At 46.5% G+C, this 17562-nt stretch overlaps 1 protein-coding gene across 1 annotated transcript; it reads right to left on the minus strand.

Moving 5' to 3' along the window:
- Window positions 1–2774: 2774 nt before the first annotated feature.
- Window positions 2775–17148, minus strand: clip3 (CAP-GLY domain containing linker protein 3). The gene is made up of 14 exons (XM_076050133.1): window positions 16999–17148; window positions 13564–14021; window positions 12448–12587; window positions 10708–10801; window positions 10150–10311; window positions 9391–9509; window positions 8953–9207; window positions 8684–8819; window positions 8370–8513; window positions 8115–8246; window positions 7854–7977; window positions 6747–6814; window positions 6550–6622; window positions 2775–6080 (listed from the first exon to the last, which is right to left on the minus strand). Exons 2-14 carry the CDS (start codon window positions 14000–14002, stop codon window positions 6026–6028), a joined length of 1941 nt encoding a protein of 646 aa, XP_075906248.1. The 5' UTR covers window positions 14003–14021; window positions 16999–17148; the 3' UTR covers window positions 2775–6025.
- Between the last annotated feature and the right edge of the window lie 414 nt (window positions 17149–17562).

Raw genomic sequence — 17562 nt, forward strand, 5'->3', positions numbered from 1 at the left:
ACCACCACTGGAGCACCGATGGAGGGAACCAGCAACAGAGTGTCGGACTTCAGCATCGAGCGGATCCTGTCCCCGCAGCTGGGAGCCTGCTGCTACCCGGAGCCCCTGTACGGTCTCCGGTCCCAGCAGGTCCCGCTGCTGCCCCTGGCGCTGCTCCCCTACGGAGCCACCAGGAGGTGCTGCAGCTACGCGGAGATGTTCTGCCCCTGCTCAGCGGGGCTCCACCACCACCCTGAGTTCACGGGAGTTTATCCGAACCCGAACCCGAACCCGAACGCGAGGGTGGTGTGCAGGCAGGAACCTCCAGGTGAGATCACTTCATCAGCGCACAGAGAGACTTCAGAACATCTTGGAGCTGTGAATTCACAGTGAATTACTGGCTACTAGTTGCATTACTTTCAGTCGTTTCAGTGTGAACATTTCACGGTAAATCATAGGTGAAACTACAACGATGTAATTTAACAGCTTTGATGCTACGACATTACTGCGATGTAACCGCATGTAGTTTATTTAATGTTGCTTAACTATAAAAAAGAAAAATTACAGTAATTGCCTGTTTACTTGCACTTTTTACAGTTATTTGTTAAAATCTAAATACAACCTTTTACTGTGAAATAATACGGCAAAATGGTGATTTCACAATAAATTCTCAATACAGTATTTGAGTGGACCTGCTGCCTCTGAGTCTGCACCAAGCTTTGAAGCAATAAGAGAGAATCGCCATTACATTGTGTTTCATTGACTTGACCTCCCGACCTTTCTGGGTCTCTCCTCCAGATGCTGCTCAGGTGACTCACTACCACCACGGCCACTACGAGCAGCAGCAGCAGTGGCAGGTGCGTCAGAAGGCCCGGATAAGGACGGTGTTCACCGAGGGCCAGAGCAGACAGCTGGAGACGCTGTTCCAGTGCAGCGACTACCCGGCGCCGGAGGTCCGGGCCGAGCTGGCGAGGAGCAGCGGCCTGAGCGAGGAGACCGTCAGGGTGAGTGTGAGGCAGCGCCGCTGCTTCTTGTCTTGTCTCGCTTTCCAAAAACAAACTTTTCTTTTTCTGGTCGACCGATGCACCGCTTTTCATGCAGTGTTTTATAAAACACGCCGTGGGGCAGATGTGGGAGGTAACAAAGTACAGAGTGTAAAGTGTAGGCAATGTATATAATACGATAAATATAGAGTTGCGAGTGTTAAAATGTATCCAGAAGCTCCTTCAACTCCACTTCGTTTTGTCTCAATCTTTTCATTTTTGCTAAATTCTTTTGGTTTCATTGATGGCAAAAAAAAAACAAAACTTTTTTTCTTCCTTTTTTTTTTTTCTTTTTTGATGAAGTACATTCACAAGTTCTACTGTCCTGCTCGACACAGTGTGACACTGAGCCCTGCGTCTTGTGTGTTTCAGGTGTGGTTCAAGAACCGCAGGGCCCGCAGGAAGCGGCAGGGCTGCGAGTCAAAGGTCAAGCTGCCGTCGCCTGCGCACAGCCAGATCTTCAACACCGTCCTGTAGCAAGCAGCAGCCCAGCCTGCGCCACCTGGAGGTCAAAAGTCAGCTGGTCTGCGTTTGCCACGCAGCAGAGCTGAGACCCCCTGGGAATGATTGGAAAAGTTGAATCAACACTTTCCTGCTTGGAATCTTATATTGTTTGCAGTTGCAGAGTTTCATTTGTAAATGTTGAGTGTTTACACACACGAAGCCTTTGGAGCAGAGACGTTGTTCAGTTGTGTGACTTGAGTTGTGAGTTGTGAGTTGAGGAGTGCACCGATGATTCTTTGTCATACAGCACACTTCAAGCAGAATGCAGCTTCACTCCAAAGCCTCTTTGTAGTGAATTGATGCACGTTGTCTCAAAAGCTGCGTTCCTGTGCAACAATGCGCAGGCAGCCGTTCACACTCGTGTGCATCCATCAAACGCCGCTCACAACGATTCTCCTTCCATGTCAACGGCTTCCGAAGTGAACACTTTTCACTTTGGATCGTCAACACAACGCAGCAGCGTGGGAACTGCAGCGTCTTCATATGATTCTCATTCAGCGGCTCCCAACTTTTCATCTTTGTGCTCCTGATGGGAAACGCCCTAACGCTCTGTGACCCTTCACCTTTGGTCTTTGATGTCAACTGAAGGAACTCTTTGATGTCAAATGAATGAACTCCAGTCCAATCTGACAGAACTTCCCTCGATCCATATTTATTTTTGCTTGCTCTCTGTAATCATGTTCATGATGTGTGTTTTTCTTAGAAATAAAAAACAGATATCAACTGCTCTGTGAATGACTGTCTTGTATTTGACCTGGCAGTGAAAATATTGGTCTGCTTAAAACATACAGTACCGCCCAGAACATTAGAATCTCCGGAGAAGGTTGTTGTATTTCACCCAAGTGTGAACTCTTGTGAGCCAACAAACCCAAGACAGACTTGTTAAAGGCTCAGGAGCCTTTTGCAGGTGTTTTTTGGATTCTTTGGACTCTTTGAAGCTACAAAACTAAAGCTTTTCACAGCATTCTCATGTTCTGAGTTTGTGGCTTTGTGGCTTTTAATGAGCTGAAAATCTTAATCGGCAAAGTTACAACAAGGAACTGCTTGAGATGTCAGTTTGCGTGGAACGGCTCAATAAAATGTGTTGCTTTCATCTTTTATGTTAAATTGCCAAAATAAAACAACTCTTACTTGATATTCTAATTTTTCGGGTCGCACTGTATTATCTGAGTCGGCTGCTTTACACGCAGCTCGTGACCCCCGCGTGTTCTCCAAGAGTAAAGTGAGAGGAAAGGACGGGTAGAAAAACAACATCAAATCCTTTTATTATATCGATAGAGTTGTCACTGTTATTATGAGCACTTTCATGCTGTTTAGAAGAAGTTACACACGGAACAAAAACCCAAAAGAAACCAGGAAGTAGTGAGAGATGGTTACAAGGAGCGAGGACATGCAGTGAGGTTCTGCTGGGATCCCCAGGACCAGAGTTTGTTCTTCGCTTTGCTCTTTAAGTCCAGCAGCATCACACGCTTTAATACAGGAGTTAACTCACACACACACACACACACACACACACGCACTCACACACACACTGGCTGTAACAGCACGGTATAATGCACAAAACAGAAAGCAAGAGACCAAAGGTACACTTTGTGAAGTTATCAAAATATAGGTTATACACTGTATATTCTCACTCATGGCAACACAACCAGTGCTGAGTTCATCCACATGAGAATAAATTCAACATTATATGACTTGGGACGTACTAACCAGTTATATAACAAAGCCAGTGTTAACTACAGCCATCTTCCCCCAATCGTCAATCCATCTGGAATTCCTTCTGAACTGACTCAGTTTGTAGTGAGAGAGTGACAACCGACCAAAGCACTGGCTAGCGAAGGAAAATAAATGATGCCTTACAAAATTTCCTTTTGACACGACTTCCCAATGACTCGCGAGTGCAAGTGGCCACCGGACCCCAGCAGCGCCGCCCTTGGCTTGGAATGGGAGGGGCCCCCTCACTGCAGGACGGCTACGACTCTGGGACTGAGCCTGGCTCAACACCACAGAGTCGCTGCCAGTCACGTCTGGGCAAGCTGACACAGACACAACATGGAGACTGCATGACTGACACACAACCCTGTTGTGTTAATGTTGGGACCGCCACCAGTGTTGTGTGGTTTGGATGTGGTTCTTGTTGGCGACGAGGGCTCCAGCAGATCACAAGGTGTTTAAAACAACAGATGAGTTGCAGGACACTGAGTCTACTGTATGTTGTTACTGTACAAGCACATACAGTGTCTATGTGACTATGTCTCAGGGACTTGGCAGGGGGTGACTTGAGGGGATGAAGGGTGAAGGTTCTCCATGACTGAGAACCTTCACCCAACCCAAGCATGCTGTGTCTGTGTCAACACGGAGAGGTGAACTATTTGTACTTCAAAGACCTTCAGTAAGCTGGAGGTTGGACAGGTCAGAAGAAGAAGCTTGGTCTGACCGCAGCGTGACTGAACTCCACAGCCAGTGGAGCTGAAGGGACGAGCCGACAGGTGAAGGAGGCTCTGTCGGAGGGGCAAACGTCAAAGATGATTCCAACAGGCACAGTGAGAAGAATATCACACAGCAGCGTGAACCGCCAGATCTTCCATGGAGCTCAAACCTCAAGAACGACCTTCAGTTTGCTGCTCCGTCACCGTCACACTCAACTCCACACGCCTTGTTTCAGAAGAATTTAGGGGTAAAAACAAACAAAGAGCTATAATGTAAATAAAATCACAGTTCTAATAATATTTCTGCAAGGTTTGGTTCTTGTGACATACACTCCGATCACTACATCGTCTGTGTCTGGAGATTGAAATGGCTTTGAGTAGCAAGTGATGGTGGGAGAGAATGAACTGCATCATCTCCTGCTGCTGTGGCCTGTTGGCAGAGGGGGGCGAGTCTTCCAGCAGGCGAGTGCCGCACTGGCTCTTGGTGCCTGTTCTAAATGAAAGAGTCCTAAATTTGTAAATGTGGTTTTACCGTCAATGGCCTAAAACCTGAGAGCTTCTTACTCTGCGTGTGTCTCTACCAGCAGCTTCAACCAACCAGAACCTTCTCATCGAGTCAATGTGCTTCAGAGATACCGACGCATGTTCAGAAAGAGATAGACATAGAGTTTACGTATTGCTGTTTTCTGGTATGCACATACTTCAAGGGAGATTTGGAACATGAAGCGCGCACAATGGTCTGGATTAACTGTGTATCTAGCGGATGCTCAAGTTCACAAATCACGCAGCTTTGTTTTCCAGGAGGAAGAAGGAGGAGGAGGAGGAGGAGGAGGAGTGGGGTTGGGAGGAAGAGAAGAGGAGAGAAAAAGAGAATCTGAGAGGCTCTCTGAAGAGCTTCCCCCAGGGTTGGACTTCTTTGACATTATTGACTTGATCAGATAGACTGGGCGGTTGTTGTTTTTTTCTTTAAAAAGAAAGATAGATGCCAAGTTCAAAAGTAAAAGTTCCAAATGGTTAATAGCTTGTAGCATTTCACAGAAAAAAACAATAAACCAAGGCTATATTGAGATGGCACTAACACAAACACGTAAACATAAAACTCCAAAAGAAAAAAACATCATTTTGGGTCTTTTAGCACTTTTTTTGGTTAATGATAAATTATGATTGCAGCTCTTATTTAGACTTTACTGATATACTATATACTAACTAGATACACTAATGATTCTATTTAGCGATGCTCCTTATAATGACAGCAGTGAATGATAACAGTTCTAAAAGTCTGTCGACTTGAGGATGACTACTGAACAAGACTTGCTCTGCTTCTGCTGAGAAGGACTCAGCTGAATTAGATTTGCTTTGAAGATCTGGAGCAGGTGAACCCACTGCAGAGAACTACATGAAAACTATATCTTCACGTTAGCCTGTTAGCATCGACCGAAACACTTTGTTTGTCTCACATTCAGCCAACAACTTTTCCCTGGCCATTAAAATGACACTGAATGAGACTTATTAATGGTAGGCGGAACTTCTTCTGAGGAGCTATTAGTTCTGGGGACAGGTGAGAAGGAAATGCATTTGTTTGGTGGTAAAGACGTAACCACCATCTTTGATTCTAGATTTGATGACCCACTTTGATTAGCAGCAAAAAAACAAAAACATAAGCACCAAAACGGACATAATAAGAACTAGTACCAAACTCAAACATTGAGATGAGAACTTCCAGAAGCCTAAACGGAATTGTGTTAAGTGGTCAAGGTCATTTTCAGGTCATTGCTTTAACAGAATTGAATTGTAGGTGTCGTAATAGGACATTTAAATAGATACAAGGCACTATAGATTTTGCTATAGAACGGTTAAATTAGACGGATTTAAGCTGAGGCTCAGAGAGAGAGAGAGAGAGAGAGAGAGAGAGAGAGAGAGAGAGAGAGAGAGAGAGAGAGGAGGGACCAAAACAAGGTCTGACTGCTGACAGTTGGGGTCTTAAAGAGATTGAGAGAGTGAAAATTAAGCCAAATATTGTTCCAGTGGAGGAGTGGTGGTTTGGGGTGGGGAGTGGGGGGGGGGGCACGATTAGGACTGCATCTCCGCACGGAGCATCCACGGAAACCAACAGCAAAACAGCAACCTGGAGGAGGAGAAGACACAGAGGAAAGACGTCAAAGTTGAATAAAGTCTGAGTGCAGAGACAGAACCCAATAATAAAGACAAGAGGAAGGAGATGCTGGTCTGTGTTCAAACTCTGGTGCTGCACTGCAAACACCGGGCAAAGATGAAGAGCGAGAGATGCTGCAGAACAATCGCACTCTCATCCTGAATTTAGCGCTTTGCAGTTGAATAAAGTGCTATCGTGTCATAGTTTTAGCACAATGTATTGAGACTGTATCACTCCCTATAGCACCATAACATGTAATACCATATTCTACCACTAGTCCTAATCCAAAGGGCTGATTTTAATTATTGGATCCGCATGATGACTTCAATCAACACCCGAGTGAACCTCAGTCAGTGTGACTGAGACAGTACAACAGTGTCCTGATATCAGGGACTGTCTGAAGGGGTTGCAGTGCTGCAGTGTGGGCCTGGCGTGTTCTCACCTGGATATGGAATTCTCCGAGGTCAGCTCTTTAGGAGAGCGCATTGTGTTGAAGTTGCGTTTGGGCTGTGACACTGCGCAACATAAAGAGACAAAACGACAACCTGTAAATACGGGGCCGATGCGAGGAGCACAGCGCAGATGGAAAACCACTGTCACTTTATCTTCAAAGAAGTGTGAAAGAGAACAAACACTTACTGCTGACTTGGTGAACCTTCTTCACCATGGACTTTTCGTTCTGCGAGCCGTCCTTGGGGCCTCCAATTCTGAACAAACAGCAACAAACACGTTGACTTTACGGCCCGCAACACGCTGTCAGGGTTTAATACCGCAGACCTCATCACAGTCTCATGTGTGGTGCAAGTTGAAAGCGTGTGGTACAGAAATAGAATGACTTTGCGGGAATATTTTGATTTCTGAAGGAACAGGTATGAGAACTGTGGTGAGGCCTGCAGTAGAAGAAGAGTGCCAGGTGCAGACGGATCTCCATCAAGGATCCGGTCTGAGCCCCTTCTGGTTGACTATGGTGAAGGACAGGTTGACAGAAGAAGTTAGACAGGATTATGATGTTTGCAGATGACACTGTGATGTGTAGTGATTGATTGCAGAAAGCAGGTGGAGGAAAGACAGAGAGGTGGAGGTGCTTCCTGGGAAGGAGAGGAAGACAGAGTGACAGGGCGGTGAGCTGAAGATGGTGGATGATGCCAAGAAGAAGGTTTAATCAGTGAGTGCTCGTCTAAATGGACCACTGCAATCTCGTCGTGCTCCGCTGCCCTTCGCCCTGGACCGTACCAGAAGAAACCACAAGTACCTTCATCACTTATTGCCATTTGTCCATAAATGGAATAACCGATCTTCCCTTCAGAACAAGTACACAAACATTTGTGAGTTTTCCAACGGTAGAGCCTTGCACTCGAAAAGAAGATCACGATTTAGGTTTCATGAGTCGTGGTCATAAATAAACTCCATAATTTGTATGGTACAGATCCTGTTTGTCTCCCACGTCTATAATCTTGGTCCAGTAGTTGACTCTGACCTAGTTCAGGCTCATCTTCAGGCCAAATGCACTCGGACATCCCTGTAGCTGGAGCAGAAATGTGCCCAGGCAGACTTGCCTTCTTTTCTGCCCTCTCTTTCACAGCGTGGTGCTGATCGTCTGGACAGCGGAGCTCGCAGCCTCAGCAGCAAAGAGGCTCTGTGCCCACTGAGACAACGGTCTCACTGTGCCACAGTGGCAAAGTCACACATAAAGCAACGAGACGGCGAGGCGATGTCGGACAAGTACGAGAAAACTGTGAAACGCACCTCTGGACGCGGGACGGTGGTGCAAACACTCCGTATTTGGGCAGGCAACTGAAGTAGCGCACTCCAAACACAGAGCCGTCGTGTTTTCCCGTGGGCTGGTCCAGCTCGACGCCAAACCAGTAACCTGCAGCCAGACAGAAAGCAAACAATGCTGCAAAGTTCTCCTCACCGCCTTCTCAAGACCTGCACACCGATGGGTAGAAGGTGGGGGAACGTCGTGAATGTAGAAGAGATAAAGAGCAGGATGGACAGAAGACCCACCTGGGGCAAAGTCTGTCTTTCCATAGAAGCGCACAGTGCCGTTCTTCTGTCCCGCCACCAGGACCTGATCTCCAACCTCCACGTTCAGTCCTTCTGGATCCAGGCTGACGACTGAGGACTTCTTCTTCAGGGCTGAAAGGAAAACACAGTAAGTAAAAACTATCAGAAAAATAAACAATATTTCAATATTTTCTTTATATGTTGACTATCATTAAAACAATCTAACATAGTATATCTGCTATCTAACTCTGCAACCTTTCTCTTTCTTCTCCTTCTCCTTCTTGGTCTTCCCGGCCAGGCGAGAGGCCAGGTCTATGCGAGGGGTCCGCGGGGTGGAGGTGACCGATGACGGCGTTTGATCCACAGCCTTGGAAATCTTTGACACGGGGGCAAAAATTCCTGCACGGCGGCGGCAAAAGATGCACCAACGCGTCAGGAGAAACAAAAATTAATTCCAAATTCTTGTATGATTAAAGTGTATTATTCCATTTCTATGGAACTTCTCCACGTCTACATCCGTCAAATGGTCCACGTGGCCTCTGTTGAGGTAAAATACACGGGATCGCTACCTAGTTTTGGTGGGCATATGAAGTAGCGGACACCTCCAACGCTGCCGTCGTTTTTCCCCTCGGGCTCATCAAGCTCCACGCCAACCCACTGGCCGCTGGCAAACTCAGTGGTGCCGCAAAACCTCAGCGTTCCCGTCTGGAAGGGAGACAAAGGGAGCACAGCAAGGCTTCTTCAGTGGCGAGTGTTTGAGTGATAAATCAAAGGTCAGTGACTCTGTCTCTAATAATTAACTCATATTGTATCTTCCTGTTAGTGTTTGGCTGAAAACCTTGTTTAAATAAAGTCCCGTCATGTCGTCCAGCACCACTCGGCCCCCCAGCTTCAGGCCCAGCGAGGACAACATCAGGTTTCCGGGGATGTTGTCATAGTTGGGCAGCGTGGCTCTGGGGAGGTTGCAGCTCAGAGGGACGGCGTCCAGCAGCAGCTGCTTCAGCTCCTTGGCCACCATGGCGGCCTCGCACTTGTCCAGGCTCATGTCCATGGGATCGGGAACCACATCTGCCGGCACCAGGCCCTTGTCGTTCTGCACACAGGTGTGAAAAGTAAGAATTGGGTTAGGACTACCAGACAAGTCTGATTCTTGGAACCTATGACAACCACAATGTCCACATTATCCACATGATGCTTCCTTTGCAACTTCCTGGTTGGAAGAATGTGGAAGTCGTTGACTTGAATCTTTCAATGTTTCTCTTTATCTCGTGCCTACCCGGACTGTGGGGTTGGCTCCGTGCTCCAGCAGGCATTTGACCGCACCCAGACACAGGTTGGAGGCGGCAATGTGAAGAGCCGTGCCGTAGTTGAAATCACTGCAGGTGGAGTTGAGCACTGAGGAGGCAGAGGAAGAGGAGAAGACTCAGGCTGTGTCTCAATTCAGGGTCTGCATCCTTGGAAGGAAGCGTCCTCCGTCTGAAGGAAGCGTCCTCCCCGGTAACCACACAGGACGGTCTTGCCTTCGCGTATTTCCTGGTTGCGTCATCGCCGTTCCTTCCTGCTGGCCAACCCCAGAAGTGACGTTTTCTTAGCATCAAGCTAACCATTGGTTGGTTGGATGTTCAAATCAGTAAAAACCCTGCATTAAAAACTGAATATTTGATGTGAAATTTCAATACTTAAATTTATGCGTGGTGTCTTTGCCAGTAGGTGGCGCTAATTTCAGCCGACTTCCCAGGATGCTTTGCAGCAGCACGCAAAGCATCCTGGGATACAGAAGGAGGTGAAGGATAGTAGCGGTGTAGCCTTGGAATCAGCTAACAGTAGGGCGCATTTGGAGCGTCCTACGGACTTTTGGGAATTGGGAGGAGCCTTCACGCAGTGCTAGGACGCAACTTCCTTTCAAATGCAGCCTTGGAAGGACGCAGACCCTGAATTGAGACGCAGCCTCAGCTCATCCAGGAGGAGCCCCAGTGGACGACGATGGAACAGTTGGAATATTAGAGTCTGGGTGTCTGGGCGTCTGGGCCGCTACCTCTGGGTTTGGACGCCTTCAGCAGCACTCGGATCAGTTCGGGGACGTCAAAGTAAGCGGCGTAGTGCAGGGCGTTCATGTTGGTCCAGCGGCTCCTCAGACTCACATCGGCGCCCAGCGAGATCAGCTGACTGCTGAGACGCAGCGCTGCGGCCGGGTCACCTGCACACACGGAGAGAGGGAGGAGCTTTCAGAGCAGCCCAGGGAGAAGGGCCGGAACGACGTGTCGGAAGGCTTTGATGACGGCCCGGCATTGTGTTCACTAGATAACAAAAAAATCAGGCACCGAATGTCATAATTCTGAGAAAAGATCTCATAATTACGAGATCAAAGGAAACATCTGTAAATCCTTTCTAATCAGTGGCCAAAGATGGCGCTATCGCAGTCAATCTGCTATTGCTACCTTCTCAGTTTGAGACACTGGGAAACCCCCCACCCCCCGGACTCCCATGTATTTGGCTCAGCGGTTGGTTTTCTCTATTGACTGCAGTCAATCACCCTGCTGCAAAACACCTGGAGGAGGAGCAGACGGACCTGCTGCTGTGCCGAGGTTCTTACCGACTCCGTGAGCTCCGGCCTTGCAGCTGTAGTGAAGCAGCGTCATGTCCGTCAAACCGTCGCGGTCGTTGACGTGGCAGCCGCGCTTCAGGATCTGAGCGAGCGAGCGAGAGACGGAGGGAGAGAGGGAGAGAGAGAGAGAGAGGGAGAAAACACACACAACAACACACACTTTAGTCAGTCACACTGACTTTCTCAATTCACACAGATGCATTCACTCATCCACCCCAAAAACCCTAGATAGAGATACAATAAACATGACATAAATATGGACAGTTGTTTTATTTAGAAAGCTATTTACATTTTATTGTATATATTGATTGAGTGATTTTATTATTACAGACTCAAGGTCCAGTTCACAAGATTCATTTTTATATTATCTATATTATGGAAATGTTTTATTGCACGCAGCCAGTAGAGTGAAGCTGTTCACTCTGACATGTTGCTTCACTTTGTGCTGTGCAATATCACTGTCAGCTCTTTGTCTTGGTCTGTTCCTCTTGGCTGCTGCTGCTGCTGCTGCTGCTGAGTCATGCTGGAGCTCCAGTCAATTTGCATTGCTCACTCTCATCTCCCACTGCACCACATTCTCTGGGCTGTGCCACCATTTCCAAAGATTGTTCGCACTGTTTGTGTCAGCAGGAATTGTAGCCAGTTTTAAACAGCGGCCTCACCTATTATTAAGATTTCTGTTTTGATGATGGTGTTGCTGAAAGACTTCAACCTCTGTTCCCAGTATGTAACGTTAGAGAACATCCACCTATCTTCAGGATAACTTTAGGTCAACTCAGATCAAAGACAGACACTCGACCTCCAGCCAATGGTCACATGACACCACAGGTCTGTGTCTGAAGCTGCCAGACATCAACCTCCAGCCAGGTTGTGTTTTTCTTACTCTTTTGCACATCCATCCATCCATCCATCCATCCATCCATCCATGTGTCCTTCCATCCATCCATCCGTCAATCTGTCCTTCCATCCATCCATCCGTCAATCTGTCCTTCCATCCATCCATCCATCAATCTGTCCTTCCATCCATCCATCCATCAATCTGTCCTTCCATCCATCCATCCATCCATCCATCCATCCATCCATCCATGTGTCCTTCCATCCATCCATCCGTCAATCTGTCCTTCCATCCATCCATCCATCAATCTGTCCTTCCATCCATCCATCCATCAATCTGTCCTTCCATCCATCCATCCATGCATCCATCCATTCATCCATGCATCCATCCATCCATGCATCCATCCATGCATCCATCCATCCATCCATCCATCCATCCATTTTCTGTTAGTTTCATCCATTCCTGCAGTAGCAGTGCAGAAAGGATTCTTATACACAATGGGAATTGAGACATATTGGGTTTGCTATCTTACTCTGTCAACAGAACTAATAAGTCCTGTCACCTTCGCAACATTTTGGATATATTGTGGTGAATTTCTAACACAGCTGAGTCGGAGCTCAGACTTGCTGGTCTGAATGTTTCTCTCAGGTATACTTGACTTGGTGAAGCATCTTTGCACCTGCCACCTGACATCCATAAACACATTTCATTGGTTCATTTCTTGTGGGTTCAGGGTTTCAGCTGTGATGATGTCCTAATTGAGGTCACTGAAATCTGCACCATCAAATGTATTGAACCTTTAACTTGCCACGTGTTGAGAACATCGTTCCCAGTGAAGATAATAGACAGGAAAGGTGAGTGAAGGGTCTGAGGTTGGTCCTGAGCGTCCTCACCTCGTTGCCAATGACGTCGATCTTGTGCTGCACTTGAGGAACCCACTGACGCACAATGGCAAACAGCTCTGGGATGGTGGTGCGAGGATCCATCAGGATCTCCAGACAGGCGGGGTCGTTGGGGTCAAAGAAGGTAAAGGCTGCAGAGGAAACACAATGGGGGAAGGTTTCCAATTCAATCCAACAACGCCTTTGGTCCATTTTGCTTCTGGGGGGGGGGGGGGGGACACCAAGGATGAACCCATGAAGGAGTGCAGAAGCAAGAAGAGAGTTGATGCCACTGAGTGAAGGAGAAGCCATGAGCTGTGCCGGCGGTGCCCTCTGACTGGCAGATTGTATTTCAGAGACTGACTCTTATAAACTCCATCACTTGATCTGGCTGTCTGTGTTGATGTAAAGGTCAGAAGGTCAGGTGTTGACTCAGGCAGGAGCCTCAACCTGCTCTGATGGTCTGGCTTCAGTCCTGAGGGCAACCGGCACCTGCTTAGTTTATACCAGTGGAGGTTCTTCACGTTTGCTTTTGGCCTTTGACACAAATATAGACTAGAATATGCACACACACACACACACACACACACACACACACACACACACAGAGTGATGGAGCTCTCTCTCATGAATACCAATGAGCCTGTGGTGGCCAGTAGAAAGCAACCCAGTCATATTAGAGCCTTTCACACCAACTGATGGAGACGCAAGCAGACGAGTCTGTTATTATCACATCCTTTGGGATGTGACAATCAGTGGGACTTTAACTTTTAAAGTATCAACCTGCAGCTAATGTACTCCTTTTTAAGCCAGATTAGGTCGACAAAGTAGACCAAAAAAACAAAACAAACCCTTGACCTTCATGACTTTGCTTGAGCTTCGTCCAGAACTTCTCTCCTGTTCCACACAGGGCATGTGTTCAGTCGTGTCTATACTCTTACTATGGACATGTATGGAGATGAACAGTGAAGCCCAATTTTTGTTATTCATTCATTCATCAACTTTCCAGACTGAACTGAAATTTCCTCAATGTGGGTGTTCTATTCTATTCTATTCTATTCTATTCTACGCAGTTCTACTCTACTCTATATAGAAGGTGGCAGAGTGGTGCACAGCAGTGTTACTCACTGTAGTCTTTGGGCACTGGTGCCTGGGCAGACGGGTGCACCATGGCCCGGCGCCGAGGCTCATGAACTGGACTCTGGTACTCTGTGACTGACAGCGGCTCCGGCTGGGCCTCGCCCTCCTGCACCGCCATCTGGTCCCCCTCCTCCTCCTCCTCTTCCTCACGTCCTTCCCTCTCTTCACGCTCCTCCTCCTCCTCTCCCTGCTCCTGCTGCTGCTCCTCCTCATCCTCTGCTCGCTTCTCCTCTCTCTCGTCCTCTAGCTCGTATTCCTCCTCCTCTTCCTCCTCCTCTTCCTCCTCTTCGTGCTCCTTCTCCTCCTCGTCTTCGTCCTCCTCCTCGGTCAGTGCGTCCTCGTCCTCTCGCTGGACTTGGCCCTCCTCCTGCTCCTCCCGGTCGTGCCTCTCCTTCTCCTTCCCCTCCTGGTTCTCCTCTTTAGTCATGATGCTGCTGCTATTGGGCCTGAGGGAAAGATAGAAAGATTCAAGAAGATACATGAGACCAATCAACATTTAGATGTTTTAAAAAAAAATAAAATAAATAAAAATAAAAATCAAAAGCAGATTTGACAAGATTAATTTAGTTTGTCATTTTAATTCCAGAAAAATTTGTTCTTTTTTGGTAAAAATGTGTTGATTTGTCTTGAGGAGGACAGTTGCTGAGAAGATAAAGAGATCTTCTCATTTACAAGGCTGGACAATTGTTTCAACGATGATGTTTAATGCCAAACTCAAGTCAAACCAATGTTTTATTTGCTCTTGGTTATTAAAAGGCCAAATTTCACCAATTAATTTTGCTTAGTTTAACATTCTTCCAGTGTCGGCCTCGTTAAATGATCTCACAGTGACGCCATCATCACTGACTGTGACTGCCACCCAAACAAGCAACTGAACCGGTTGAAACCATCCCATGCACATCCCAGAGACAGTTTGAGTGTGTGTGTGTGTGTGTGTGTGTGTGTGTGTGTGTGTGTGTGTGTGTGTGTCTGTTAGAGAGGGAAATAGAAATGCAGAAAGTGCTGCATCACAGTGTTTGCAGTGGCTCCACCAGCTGGCAGCTGGTGTAAACACGCTGGGCCTCCGTGCTGCTGCTGTTGACGAGCCTGAATTCAATCCAATCTACTCTCACTCTCTCTCTCTCTCTCTCTCTCTCTCTCCCTCTGTCTCACAAGTGCTGCAAGCTCCTGGAATCCAACCAGGAGTCCCTAACTCTGAAATCAAGGTCCCACCACAGTGTCAAACAGACACTACTTCACTGTTTCTGCCAGAATAGAATAAAATAGAATAGAATAGAATGGAATACAAAGAGGAAAAGGTCGTCTTCACTTGTACAATTTTGACGCGTGAGTGTGCGCGTGAGTGTGCGCGTGTGTGTGCGCGAGTGCGCACGTGCAATTACATATTTGCTTCTGTGGTCTAACACCATTTATGTAATCTGCAAGTCCCATCTGGTTGATTCTAGTTGGTTCTATCTTAAACAGATCTACGATGTGCCGGAACAGACAAGTGAGACGAGTGAAGAGTTACACAACACCACTGTATGACTCACCATATGAAGGGAAACACATCGGGAAATACAGTGAGAATGGTCATCACCACGAACCACAACCAAATACTTTGGATATTATCTGGAGTGACACGCGAGTGTGAAGAACAATACTCACTATCAATATTAATCAATTAAATCATATAAAATCTTTTTGCCTCATTTTCTCAACCGACCACACATTGACTGCCCAAGTCTGAACATCTCATCTCATCCTTTGTGCATATACAAAGCAGATTAATAAAAACAATACAACTTCCCATAGCTGATATTGAGGTTTGGTAAGGGATGAATTCAGCAAAATGTCTGTTGACAGAAAAGTACTGTTTAAATTCAAAGTATTACTTCACCTCCTATTGCCAACAATCAAAGTTTCTCCAGTCTAATGTCTAACAGTAGAAATCAAGTACTTGATTCTTACGTGGAGCTTCTTCATTTGTCCTGATATGTGCAGTGAAGCCCAATTTTATTCCAAACGGTTATTTTGGAGAGGAATAAGACCATTCATTCATTCATTCATTCATTCAATTCTAGAGCTTTACAAAGTGCCACACAATTCATTTTCTGGCTCTTTCTGCAAATTTCAATCAGATGTAACTAATCGGTCACACATGAGGGAGTACAGTAGTGCACATTATCAAGACCCAGGCAGGCCTTGTCACTGAAGGAGTGTGTGTGTGTGTGTGTGTGTGTGTGTGCATCAACTGAGTCTTGACAGTGACTCTGTCCAATTAGCAGCCACTACACTGGAAGTTTTGTCCGCTGAGCTTCCTCAGGGGCTTCCACCAGTGATGTAGTCTAGTTTATTCGAATGGTTTTATTCTGATGGAATGAAACAAAAATAATCAACACACTCGTAAACAAAATGTAAAGTTTCAGCAATCGAGTGCAAAACACATTTCTAAATTCTCTAAAGCGGCACTAAAGCAACGGCTGATCCTCTCAAACACATCAGGACCTTGAACATCGTTTCAATCACATTTTTAAACGGGAAAAACATACGCATGTTTGCGCATTTCTTAGTGGTTCTACGGTCATTTGGAACGTGGATAGACTGTATAGATATATAGCAGAGAGACTACACCACTGGCTTGCACACTGCAAATGACATAAAAAAAAAAAAAAAAAAGAAAATCTAATTTTCAGGCGCAAAACACTGCAAAAATAAAAATAAATAACAATAAAAATAAAAAAAAAGCGATGACGATTGCTCCAAATAATCTTCATGTTTTAATGCGTGTTGATAGATTGCGCACAGCACAGCAGCGCATCATGAATTGGTGGCGAAATGTGCTGTGGACCATGAGAGGAAGAGGGGAGCTCCATGGCGGCCTCCTCCTCCTCCTCCTCCTCCTCCTCCATCCTGCCTCCATTTTAATAAATCACCCATAGGACGCAAATCACGACCAAAAACACGCACATGGCCGAGCGTCGGTTTAATCCTGAGACCAGCAAAAAGCTCTGATGGTTCTCCAAGCACCATCCATGGGACCAGATGCACCGTTAGTCCGCGGCGACGGCCCTGGTTTGTGATTCGGCCCAATGTGCGTAGTGAGGACGGAGAAAAACGCCCCGATGCTGCCGAACAATGAAAACAAACCATCGCGCACCACAGATACAAATGCAAAAAAAAAACAACCACAACCCAGCTGTAAGATCTAGAAGAGGACCTCGGTGCGGTTGATGGATGTATGCGCCCAGTGCGGGATGCATGCATTGCTGTTATTATATACAGCAGGTTTATTTTGTTTTTGAACAGCGCCCCCTCTGCTCGCTGCGGTGCCTCGGCATCTTGCAGGCAAAATCGTCTGACACGACATCGGCGGGTGGAAGCTCCCCATCAAAAATCCTCCCGTGATTATTGTTGTTATTGTAGTTTATTCTTTATTCTTACCTGGAAACAGGCTGCAGGTTGTTTGCTCGGCGTCGGCTGTTTGCTCGCTCCCCTCCTCCTCTGTCGACCAGTGATGCTGCTGCTCTGCTGCTGCTGCTGCTGCCGCTGCCTTCCTCCGTCAGCTGCTTGTCTCCTCCTCCGTCCGATTCACATTCACGCTCGTGATCGCACTACGACGCATGCGCAGAACGCGGACGGAAAACACAAACCAACGACGGCGAAGAGATGATGAAAGTGAGAGTAAATATGTAGCTTTGTTTTTATTGGTTTATTGATTGAATTTATTTTTCTCTAGTCTTGATCACAACTCATTTTCTTTTAATAAAGACAATGCCCAATGTCCCTTTCGGTCTATCGTTTCGTGTATTAATGATTAACAGCGACAGACTGGGATTTTATTTGTTTTGCATTCTAAATCTCTCGTCACTATTTTTTCATCTTAACCATTTTTCATTGATTAAGATGGTTTCCTTATTGTTGTTTTTTTAAAAACATTTTTTACCCTATTACTTTCAAAAATATTATTCTTGACCCTCAAATTCCGGCACTGTTCAAAACTAGGCC

This window comes from Nelusetta ayraudi, unplaced genomic scaffold, assembly GCF_046127955.1.
Source record: "Nelusetta ayraudi isolate G7.1 ecotype Tasmania unplaced genomic scaffold, CSIRO-AGI_Nayr_v1 ptg000123l, whole genome shotgun sequence".
Taxonomy (NCBI): Eukaryota; Metazoa; Chordata; class Actinopteri; order Tetraodontiformes; family Monacanthidae; genus Nelusetta; species Nelusetta ayraudi.